The sequence below is a fragment of the Octopus bimaculoides genome, chromosome 7 (genome assembly GCF_001194135.2).
Source record: "Octopus bimaculoides isolate UCB-OBI-ISO-001 chromosome 7, ASM119413v2, whole genome shotgun sequence".
Taxonomy (NCBI): Eukaryota; Metazoa; Mollusca; class Cephalopoda; order Octopoda; family Octopodidae; genus Octopus; species Octopus bimaculoides.
In genome coordinates, this window is record NC_068987.1 from 74994138 (window position 1) to 75006884 (window position 12747).

The following is a 12747-nucleotide window of genomic DNA, read 5'->3' on the forward strand; positions in this document are numbered from 1 at the left end:
TATATATATATATATATATGCACATAAAAAGCATCATCCGAACCTGGCTGATGCTAGTGTCCCCAGACTGGCTCCCTTGCCGGTGGCACGTAAAAAGCACCATCTAAATGTGATCAATGCCAGGCTCGTCTGGCTGGCTCCTGTGCTGTGGCACATAAAAAGCACCCACTACACTCTCTCAGTGGTTGGCGTTAGGAAGGGCATCCAGCTGTAGAAACATTGCCGGATCAGATTGGAGCGTGGTGCAATTGCTGGCTTCCAGACGTCAGTCAAACTGTCCAACCCATACCAGCATGGAAAATGGACGTTAACCGACAATGATGATGAAAATTTAATAAATGTGTATGTCAGTGTGTCACTCTTTTTCAACAATACTCCTAGAGACCGTAGCCCAACATATATCATATTTTGAAATCAGGTTGACTCCGTGAGTAAATTAAAAACATTCCGGGCTGAGTCCAGACCCACAATCCTGAAATTATGGATTCGCAAGTTTTCATTACTGTGATTGTATTCGATGATTTTTTTACGTGACTTTGTGCGACAAATTTTTTTGTATGATAACAATTTTTATAATCTGAAAGCTAATTCTGCGAGTAAATTAAAAACATTCTGGTCTGAATCCGGACCTGCAATCCTGAAATTTTGGATTCCTATGCTTTCATTACTGCAATTGTTTTTGGTGATGTTTTTTACACGATTTTTTGCAAGGAATATCATCATTGGGATATGGCTCTGGAGAAAGCAATTGGAACAAATTCTCCAAAACAAGTCAGAGATCTGTTTGCAGATCTTCCCATTCAGGGTCAGTTGCTTAAAAGCTATTGTATTGTTGGCACTCCGTCGCTTATGATGTTGAGGGTTCCAGTTGATCCGATCAACGGAACAGCCTGCTCGTGAAATTAACGTGCAAGTGGCTGAGCACTCCACAGACACATGTGTACCCTTAACGTAGTTCTCGGGGATATTCAGCGTGACACAGAGTGTGACAAGGCTGACCCTTTGAATTACAGGTACATCAGAAACAGGAAGATAGAGTGAGAGAAAGTTGTGGTGGAAGGGTTTGCCACCCCTGCCGAAGCCTCGTGGATCTTTAGGTGTTTTCGCTCAATAAACACTCTCAACGCGCCCGATCTGAGAATCGAAACCGCGATCCTATGACCGTGAGTCCGCTGCCCTAACCACTGGGCCATTGCGCCTCCACTTAAAAGCTATATACTAGCTTAAAAGCTGCCCAATAGGACAGCTTTTAAGCTAGTGTATATACAGCCATCCATACATACATGCATGCATGCATGCAAAGAAACAATCCAAATCATCCTTATTTAATATCCACTTGTCCATGGATGGAATTTATTGAGGCAGAATTTCTACAGCCGGATGCCCTTCCTGTCACTAACCTTCACATGTTTCCAATCCCATGACCAGACATGTTTTTCATGGAAGACTGGAAACGAACAACCTCACTTGTGTGACCATGACGCTCTGACCTGCGGGAATATCTATATGGTCACTTGACTTGCTAGAAAAAACAGCTGAGTCTTTTAAATCATACCTAACCACCTTAGAAAATAATACCATCTACAATGTGGTCCAAAGGACATGTCACTCTGGAAAAAGACAGGATTGTTATGGCTTGAATGTCTTTGACTAAACCACAACAATGATAATCATAGTTTATATGTAGTGATATGAGGTCCTAATGAAATTCTACTTGGAAATTTTTGTTTGCTTTCACTGTTTTTAATGCATTGTTTCTTTGATTTAGTTGCAAAAGAAGCCTACAGCATGCAGATGAAGAGGCATTCTTTGTCAGTACACCACATAATATAGCTGAAGCAGAAATTAGTATATTTCCTAAGAAACGAGCCAAGGTAACTATGCATATTTTTGTGGGTTGTGTTATTTTGGTTTTCAATTCTGTTTTCATTTCCAAACTAGAACTTCTCATTGGCTATTACTGCCCCTTTTTACTCTTGCTTGACTCAGATATAATTGGGAGTAGGGGTGTGGTTGTCAGTGGTCAGTAAACTGCTTTGTCCATCTCAGCAAAACTGAGGTCCTGTCAAACCTCCCTCCATCTTCTTATACTCATCCCTTCAATCTTCTATCTGTGGTACTACTTACTCAAATGCTGTTAATGATACCATCTGTCTCCCTACACTTCACATTGTATCCCTACTTCTGTCCTTTATCATCTCTTCTGCCACCCTGACCCACTCTTATTTCCTCCCTCCAAACTGCCCATTTCTAATCTTCTATCACACTCTTTTCATATACTCTTATGCACTTACTTGCCTACCCACTTTTTTGTTTCTCTATCCCTAAACTCTTTCTCTTATTCACTTTGTACCTTGAGGATATGTACCTCCCCCTCCTCTCTCCTGCTGGGGGAGCAGTGAATTTATTTCTTCAGCAAGGCACTCATTCCTGTTCCTCAATCATGCATTCACAACCTTCAATACTATGCTCCTCTCACGTGGGGGGGTCTTATCTTGTGAGTACTTGGTGGCTTCACAAAAGTTGGTGCCACAAAAAAAAGTGGTTGGTGTTAGGAAGGGAGTCCAGCTGTAGAAACCATGCCAAAGCAGCCCTCTAACTAGTTGGTTCCTGTCAAAGCATCCAATCTCTGTCACTACAGTAAAAGGGACATTAAATATTTATATAAATGTATAGATACAGGCATGCCTGTGCTTAATAAGTTGGCAACTTGGGCGAGGGTTTTTTTTACAGTAGACCTGGGTCAACCAAAGCCTTGTGAGTGGATTTTGCAGACAGAAACTGAAAGAATCCTATTGTATGTGCATGTATACACTTATGTGCATGTTTTGTCTCTTTGCTTTGGCATTACATGATAGCTGTAAATGAGCATCGCTGTCATACAAGCAGTGTCATTCATTTCCAGTATTCTCCAAAAACATGTCTGGCCTTGAAGTATTTACCTTGCTTGGAAGCAGTTGAGGATTGGCAAGAAAGTCATCCAGCCATAGAAAATCATCATTTTTTATGTTCTTTTTCCATGCAAGCATTAAAAAATGTTGGACTTGTTTTTCACAAGTCTGACTGTACTGAGAAGTCCATGTGGTCTTGTATACACAGATATATTTTTCAAATAAAATCTGTCAGAATTCTAGACAGAAAAATCCATTCCTTGAAGTTTCCTCTTCTCCCTCTTCTATATTCCTTCTTTCCTGCTTGTCCTCCCTTCCTTACTTTCTGTTACTTTCCAAAATCATTCCCCCAGTTTATCTTCATTGGCTTCTATCTTCCCACACAAACCTATTTTACTTTTTGTTTGATCAAAAATTCATAAAATTGAAATGTACCACATTCACACATCTTTGTGCATGCTCTTGTGTGTGTGTGTTTGTATCTACCCACCCATGCATGCAAGCAAATATATTTATATGTATATATACATATTACAGGGGTTTCGATGCATGCAGCCCAAGAACTTGAATGAGGAGTTTGAAGACAGTTCCCAGCGGTGCCGTCGTCGAAGGAAGCGTTCTCATAAAACAAATGAGCAACAAAATTCTAGTCTGAGTGATGTTTATTTCACGCCTGTCTCAGATGTAAGTACAAGTATTTCTTTTTGCTCTATTTTCTGTTTTCTTATTTCATGCTTGTTTTTATAATTTTTGTTCCTCAATGATTATCATCATCATCATCATTTAATGTCTGTTGTCCATGCTGGCATGGGTTGGACGGTTTGATCAGGGCTGGTAAGCTGAGGGACTGCCCCAGACTCCAGTCTGATTTGGCATGGTTTATATGGCTGGATGCCCTTCCTAATGCGAACCACTTTACAGTGTGCTGGGTGCTTTTACGTGCCACTGGCATAGGTGCCAGTTGTGTGACACCAGTATCTGCCACGACTTCAATTTTATTGGGCTTGATGGGTCTTCTCAAGCACAGCATATTGCCAAGGGTCTTGGTTATTTGTAGTGCCTTCATGAAGCCCCAAAATTATAGGTATGACCACTTGTGAGGCCTGAAGGTCATAGGTATGACTACTTCACATGTATATGTGTGTTGTTTGAGTGACCTCTGTCATTTCTGCTGGAGTAGGAGACAGTCATATCATTAGATCAGCAGTGAAAATGCCTTGCTATGTTTAGTTGCAATCTTAAAAACTCAGAATGGGGTCAGCATTGCTTTAGATCTTTTGGGGGCTGACAAAATAAACCATCAGTCAAGAACAAATGCCAGTATAACCAACTGTATTCTCCTCTACTCTGAAAGACAAAATAAAAGTTTGTGTTGTATACAATATCTTTTACTTGTTTCGGTCATTCGACTGTGGCCATTCTAGGGCACTGCTTTGAAGGGTTTAGTCAAACAAATCGACCTCATACTTGTTTTTCAGGCTGATACTTCTTCTATTGGTTCTTTTATGGGGATGTAACAAAAACCAACACTAGATGTCAAGCAATAGTAGATGACAACTGCAAACACACACATACATATATTTGACAGGCTGTTTACTATAAATTTGTGTTTTTTTTTTTTGCTATTTTACATGAAATTTTCATTACTAATTTAAGACAATTACTTTGAGAACTTGATAAATAGCTTTCCATCCATTAACCATTGAACCGTAAAGTAATAGAGGAGGCTACTTTTTGTAGGGGGAGGGGATAAGTCAATTACATTGGAGTAAGCAGATTTGTGTCCCTTGTTCACTGTGGAGGCTGTTAGATGTAATGGACTAAGTCTCAATAAATAACTAGATAAATATCTTAAAAAGGTGTTTGTCATTGTACCATTTAATGTCAAACGTCCAACTCATGCTAGCATGGAAAGCGGATGTTAAACGACGATGATGATGATGTCATTTAGTCCGAAGTCAGTTCCAGTATATCAGACTAAGGGTCAAAGGTGTTTAGCTTTGGCTCCTTGGATCTATTCCATCTCAATCACATATTTTTTTAATTAATTTTTTTTAACTAAACAGTTTGAAACTTCAAATAGTGGTAGAACTTCTCATGTAGAACACGGTATACTTTGTGCGTTTTTGACAAAATTTCCTATTTTAGAAGTTATTTCATGTTAATGTTGTGTTTGAGTAATTTCAACCAATCAACGATGTGTATTCGGTTGAAGAAAGCTACTGCTGTTTGTGATAGTAATCAAAGAGGAACAACTTCTGGGTCATCTCTACTAAATATCACCACTCTTTTCTATTCGTCAAAATATAAAGAAGGATCATTAATTAAAAACAATGTTTATTTTCCAGTTCAAACAAAATGTACCCCGTTTAACTACACCCCCGAGAATGAAGGAAAGACTCCTTGAATACAGCAGAAGCCAAGGTATGTGTTTGTGTTTCTCCCATAACTTTATTACTCCATTCTTGTCAAGTCTGTGACTGATATTTCCATGAACTGTACTGCATGCAAAAACTATTTTGTGACAGTAACTTCTGTTTCTAGTTTAATTAGTCAGACTGTTTTCAGGTTTATGTTGTTTCCTACTCTATGTGTGTTTTGTAACTGTATGTCTATATATTTGTATTTGTGTATATATAGTATTTTCGTTTATTACTGTTTGTCAACAGGAGAGCTATTAAGCTATTATAAATATGATGAAAGTGAAAACCAACACCTGTGGCTTGCACAGCTCTCTCAACCATTCATCATTAGCGTTTTAGAGAACACCAGAACACTAAGCATAGTATATTATTAACAATCTGTGCCGGTGGCACGTAAATAGCACCGTTCGAGCGTGATCATTACCAGCGTCGCCTTGCTGGCAATTGTGCCGGTGGCATGTGAAAAAACATTCAAGCGAGGTCATTGCCAGTGCCACTGGACTGGCTCCTGTGCAGGTGGCAGGTAAAAAACACCATTTGAGCGTGGCCGTTGCCAGTACCGTCTGACTGGCCCTCGTGCCAGTGGCATGTAAAAGCACCCACTACACTCTTGGAGTGGCTGGCATTAGGAAGGGCATCCAACTGTAGAAACTCTGCCAAATCAGATTGGAGCCTGGTGCAGCCATCTTGTTCGCCAGTCCTCAGTCAAATCGTCCAACCCATGCTAGCATGGAAAGCGGACGTTAAATGATGATGATGATGATATGGGGGTGGGGTCATGTGTATGTATATATGTGTATGCATGAAGATTTGAGAGTTAGTTTATTTGTATGCACATTTATTAAGTGGTTCTGTTAGATATAGTTCAGTGAGGGTGGTCTATTGGTACCCAACACTTATTCTAAAATGAAATGTGTGTATGTATCTGTATATGTGTGTAAGTGTCTGCATGTCTGTGCATGTATCCTTTAAGCCTGTCTTCAGTGTTGATATTGTTGTAAATTAAGATAATCTTTCTATTGTCTTTTTTTTTCTCTTCCAGATAACACCCCTATTTGCCATCGTTCTTTCCAGAAACAGATCTTCAGTAAGTATTATACAGTCCCTTTAACTAGGTACATCTCCTTCATTGTACTGTTTTTCTTCACTTGAAAAGCTGCTCACTGTGTGAATTTGCTGTTCTATGTGCTGAGAATACTGTTCTATTAATCATGCCTCATAAATAGCGCTGGTGCCAGTGCCAAATAAAAAGTAGCGTATACACTCTGTAAAATGGTTGGTGTTAGAAAAGACATCCATCTGTAGAAACCAAACCAAAACACACAATTGGAGCCTGGTGTAGCTCTCTGCCTGGCCTGCTCTGATCAAAACTGTTCAACCCATGCCAGCATGGAAAATGGACGTTAAATGATGATGATACATTATTTACATCATTTACATTTGACGGATATTTGTCCTCATCTTGTCTGCCAAATCAGATTGGAGCCTGGTGTAGCCATCTGGTTCACCAGTCCTCAGTCAAGTCGTCCAACCCATGCTAGCATGGAAAGCGGACGTTAAACGATGATGATGATGATGATGATGCACATAATATGCACCCAGATAGTTCTTGATTCAATATTACTGCATCTGCATAGCAGCCTGTGCATGTGTCTTCAAATGTAACCTAATGTTGACCAATACTTTGTGTATGAAATTTGGTAAATGGAAATGGCTATGAGTTAAGAAGTTTGCTTCCCAACCACATGGTTCTGGGTTCAGTCCCACTGCATGGCACCAATGTCTTCTACTACAGCCTTGGGCCAACCAAAGCCTTGTGAGTGGATTTGATGGACAAATTGAAAGAAGTGTGTCATACATGTGTGTCTTTGTGTTTGTCCCCAACCACCACTAGACAACCAGCGTTGGTTTGTTTACATTCTCATAACTTAGTGGTTTGACAAAAAGATAACCATAGAATAAGTACCATGCTTAAAAAAAGTAAGTGTTGGTGTTGATTTATTCAGTTCAGAAATTCTTCAAGGATGTGCTCCAGCATGGCCACTGTCTAATGACTGAAGCAAGTGAAAGATAAAACAAACCCATTGTTATGTCTAACATCATCTTATATGTGTATGTGTATTTTTGCTGATATAAGGTGCACATCATATTAAGTAACTTGATGTTCTCTTTTTTAAAGGTGGCTGTAGTAGAAGTTATTGCTGTTGTTTTTTATTACTGGCATTAAGAAGGGCATCCAGCTGTAGAAACAATGCCAAAGCGGACAGTGAAGCCTGGTGCATTCTTGCGGCTTGCCAGCTCCTGTCAAACCATCTAACCCATGCCAGTATAGAAAACGGATGTTAAATGATTTGAATGCTTATGATGATGATGTGGCTGCAGCTGCTTCAATAACCACTGGTGTGATTGCTGCAGCCAAGGTCATGGAAGTTGGCATTCAGCTCTCATCTTCTGTGGTCCAGTAAGCTTTGAAGTGGTTTGGTGTACCACGAATGTAAACAATTTGTTTTTCTACTTTCGATGACCACCTGTATCTGCTGACACTGTGTGAAATAAAAGTAAAAGGAAATTTCTCCAGAATAACCAGCATAGGGAACTCTAGTGACATTCCCATTTGGTTCTCTTGGAGTAGGTGTGGGCTTGAGTTATGTTATTTCTCAATATAATACAGTCAGAACATAGTGATGGGTAAAATACCGCTAAGCATCATCCAGCATGCTAACAATTCTGCCAGCTCGCCCCCTTAATATTCTCTTACTTGTTTTAGTCATTTGACTGCGGCCATGCTGGAGCACCACCTTTAGTCGAGCAAATCGACCCCGGGACTTATTCTTTGTAAGCCTAGTACTTATTCTATCGGTCTCTTTTGCTGAACCGCTAAGTGACGGGGACATAAACACACCAGCATCGGTTGTCAAGCAATGCTAGGGACACACACACACACACACACACACATAAATATATATATATATATACATATATACGACGGGCTTCTTTCAGTTTCCGTCTACCAAATCCACTCACAAGGCTTTGGTCGGCCCGAGGCTATAGTAGAAGACACTTGCCCAAGATGCCACACAGTGGCACTGAACCCGGAACCATGTGTTTGGTAAGCAAGCTACTTACCACACAGCCACTCCTGCGCCTATATGATAATAATAATTTCTAATAAACTGTGTTTTATTCTTTGTAGATGATGGTTCTGATGTAGAGAACAGTAGCCCTTCTGAAGACAAAGAAATGTTGAAGACTGAGAGTTTTAAGCTACATAATTCTGATGGCTCCACTCAACAGGACAGTTTGGCTTCAGCATCTTATCTCTCTATCAACAATCAAATGTCTTTTGTTCCCACCAAGTCGTCCGATCTTACTTGTCTGCCAAATCAACTCGACGTTTTAAATGACACAAAACAGAATCCTAAAGCAGTAAGTGAAATCGATCAACTGGATCAAAATGCCAAAATAAAAGTCAGTCCAGATTTACCAATGAAGTCATCGATATACTGTTCCATGATGTCTTCATCATTAGATGTGAAATCTGCTGAAAATTCTTCTACAGATGTTAGTGATGTTCCTGAGGATGTTGATGTGAATGTGAGCAGCACTGTCTTCAAGGAAGCTGACATTTTCAGTAACAGTCCTATTGAAAATCTGTCTAGTTCATTACTATCAAGTGACTGTGACACAAGTTTGACAAGCTTCAAAAGATCTCAGAGGATTTCTAGACAGAAATTTGCTCACAGAGAGACAATGCATGTACTTGGTATTAGTGATGAAGACTATGTCTCATCTAAAACAAGTAGTTTATCAAATGCTAACATTCCATCTTATAGAACTGATGATGTAGGTACTAACATATCTAGTTTCACTGTAAATCAGGAGGAAGTATTGATAAATGGCAATACACAAAACTCAAACACCCTGTCTTCCTTGTTGTCTTGGAAGAGTGTGGGAAGTTTAGACAATTCTCAAGAGAGTAAAGCTTGGGAGATGGAAATTGAGAAAGAGAAACAAGTCAGAGAGTCACAACAGACATCTTCCTCTTGCTTGGACCAGTCAGATACCATTATCTCAGATGACCAAACTCTTGGGCCCAGAGTCAAGCGAAGGAAACTTGACTTCCCTACTACTGTGTCTCTGACTACAAGGAACCTTCGACCTGTCAAGAAATATTTGGTGATGACCAGTATGTCTACCTCGTAAGTAAACTTTATGTTAATGGTATTGTCCTCATTAGAGGTAGCATGAAACTTTTGGTAATTTAAGGGTTTACTAAACTCCACAGTAGCATCTTTCATCTCAGTATTGTCACTCCCTAACTTTAGCAATAGTAGGAACACTATGAATGTTAACACCTCAACTATCGTTGCTAACTGACTTGCCATCAGCCATGTACCATTTATATAATCTATCTCACATTTTCGTGTAACAGGTGGTAGATAACCTAAAATTATCGTGGACTAGTTTGAAATGAAAACTTTCAGTCTCCCCAAATACAGTTGATACTCACTGATTTTTGTAGCCTGTATTTGACGAAAATATGTATTAACCAGTGGTACATCAACTATTTATTATTATACAAAATAGAGTTGTTTTTTTTTTAATGTATAGTTAATGAAACCCCCTGTTAATGGATGGTACACCTAGTATACCATTTCTACGATATTAACATTTCTTTCCAAATTTCATGTTTTTTTTTTTTGTCTAGTAAAGGAATACTTTTCATCTTACGAGGTTTTTAGTTTCATTCAACAACCAAATTGCATTTGGGAAGAACCGTCTGGCATTTGCTCTAAATTGCAGCAAAATACACCTGCTTGATAATTAGCATGCATTATAAGTTCTTTGTTTGGAGGAAATGACTCTTGTGTATGTGTACCATGTTGGAACATGTCATGCCAGGTGACACTAATATTTAATGTTTTCTTCTCTTCATACATATGGTATGATATACAATTGCTTCTGACAAGGGACTAAGTTGTCAGATGGAATGAATAATATACATGTTATTGGGTTGTCCAGAAAGTTTGTGCCGATTTATAGTAGCTTACTTTTCGACTTATTTGCCATGAAGCCACCTCGATTCTGAGAAGAGGGTATTTTCAAGTTAAAGGAAAGATAGAGACGCATTATGCAACAAAATGGTTCATATTTGGTTGATTAAAAATGTAATGGCAAGTATTTATTGACCTTTTTCATTCCTTTAAAACTCGGCACGAACTTTCTGGACAACCCAATAGATACACGTTTTCAAAACGTGTATGTACCATTCATGCTTGATTACTAATTTGAAGGTTTTGTTCTTTCTTTTCTCAAAGAATCCATTTATAAAATCACATCTGGTGAATACATTGAATCAAACCAAGGCCAAATTAACATAAAAACCATGCTGACTGTAAAGGGACTTGATGTCAAGTTTATGGCACCTCTTCTGTGCACATCCCTTGCTAATAATGAGCACATTAGTATCCATTCTCTTTATAACCCCACTCCCGCAAAAAAATCGACCATGGTCAGAATTTCCAATCGCATTTAATTGTTTGATCAACAAAACTATTAGCGTCATTGGATTAGCATATAAGTGGCTGAGTAAACTACAGATACTTGTAACCTTAGCATAATTCTCAAGCATAATTAGCATGTCTGTGTGAAAAGGTTCGACCTTTGAATTACAGGTACAGTTCGTCAGTTTCTGTCTGCCTAGTTTCAGTCACAAGTTATAGGTCAATCTGTGGCTATAAACAGCAATGTTTACTGAGGTGCAGCCCTGTGGAATCAAAATAAAGCCTCATGATTGTGAAATGAACTTCTTAATAATTTTGCCAGTGGAACTGATGTGGATGATGATGGTTTTGGCTGATGAAGATGCTTCTGAGCATACTCTTCAGGACGAAATATCCAGATGTCAGCTTCTTTCTGACTACAGTGCAATTCCAGCTTGGGTACTGTCTTTACCATTCCACCATCATCATCATCATCATCGTTTAATGTCCGCTTTCCATGCTAGCATGGGTTGGACGATTTGACTGAGGACTGGTGAAACCAGATGGCTGCACCGGGCTCCAATCTGATTTGGCAGAGTTTCTACAGCTGGATGCCCTTCCTAACGCCAACCACTCTGAGAGTGTAGTGGGTGCGTTTACGTGCCACCGGCACGAAGGCCAGTCAGGCGGTACTGGCAACGGCCACACTCAAATGGTGTATTTTATGTGCCACCCTCACAAGAGCCAGACCAGGGGCACTGGCAACGATCTCGCTCGAAAGTCCTTACACATGCCATGGCCATGATTCTCTAAAAGTGTATGATACTCTTTCCCGTATGCTAAGTACACTGTTATGTTCTTGTACACCTCAGCTGAGTACCTCTGCCAAACACGATACTCTACAAATGATTTTTTTTTATTCTCCCCTGTGTTGAGGAATTTTTTTCACTGGGTTGTTTTGTATGGTTGATCATTTTTATGCCTGTGGCAGCATGATACCTCTTTCAGCACTGTTGAAGTTTATGTTTGGTGTTAGGAAGGGCATCCAGCTGTAGAAACCATACCAAAATCAAACGGGGAGCCTGAACAGCCCTTCAGCTGGTCAGCTCTTAGCAAACTATCTAATTCATGTCAGCATGGAAAGCAGATGTTAAATGATGATGATGATGTTTGGTTAGGCATCTCTCACAAAATGGATCTTGCTTGTTCCTTTTGGTCAGCTTGTTTCACTAATCAAAACTTGTTTCGCTAATCAAAACTTGTTTCGCTAATCAAAACTTTTAAAGTTGGAACCCCAGCAAAATCACAATCTGTGACATTAAATATTTTTTTATATTTTAGATTCTATTTTAGTTCCAAATTTTCTTTATTCAGATATTCATTTTAATAAAAAAAAAAATTCTTTTTTCTTGATTTTTTTTTTTCTGTTTAAAAATTCATATTTCTATGACTTGGTGTACTTCTAGAGATCAAGAAATGGTGAAATCTGTAGCCAAAACCCTGGGTGAATGCGTAATCAGTGACATTGTGAAGAAGTCCACGACACATGTAATCTGTGGTATGCCTAGGCGCACACTCAACGTGCTCTTTGCTCTTTCTCAGGGATGCTGGCTTGTCAGTAAAGAATGGGTAAGTCAAGATTTCATTCTTTAAACATTTAGAATTCAAATTACTTTGTCAGATGTTATTTTTTTTTCATTCACATTGTTTTGAATTAATTATGCATTATCTCATAGATTTGAGGTTTTGATGGTGTGGTTGTTTATTTTTAAAATGATTTTGTAGGGTGGCTGTAGGAGGTCAGATCAGGCTAGCTTAAACATAAAACAAGTAGAATATTTGGACCAGATATGGCTGGTTTAAATGCTAATGGGTTAACTAATTCTACTGTTTCATACTACTACTTACTTGTTGGACTATATATATATATATATATATATATATATATAT

General features: G+C 39.0%; 1 protein-coding gene across 3 annotated transcripts in view; it reads left to right on the forward strand.

Moving 5' to 3' along the window:
* Positions 1 to 12747, forward strand: part of LOC106878145 (microcephalin) — a 28951-nt gene that overhangs the window by 8541 nt on the left and 7663 nt on the right. For all 3 annotated transcript variants that reach the window (XM_014927268.2, XM_014927267.2, XM_014927265.2), the window contains 6 exons: positions 1769 to 1874; positions 3429 to 3575; positions 5240 to 5315; positions 6357 to 6401; positions 8508 to 9513; positions 12264 to 12426. In XM_014927268.2, the coding sequence (XP_014782754.1) occupies positions 1769 to 1874; positions 3429 to 3575; positions 5240 to 5315; positions 6357 to 6401; positions 8508 to 9513; positions 12264 to 12426 (1543 nt within the window). The remainder of the gene's footprint in view (positions 1 to 1768; positions 1875 to 3428; positions 3576 to 5239; positions 5316 to 6356; positions 6402 to 8507; positions 9514 to 12263; positions 12427 to 12747) is intronic.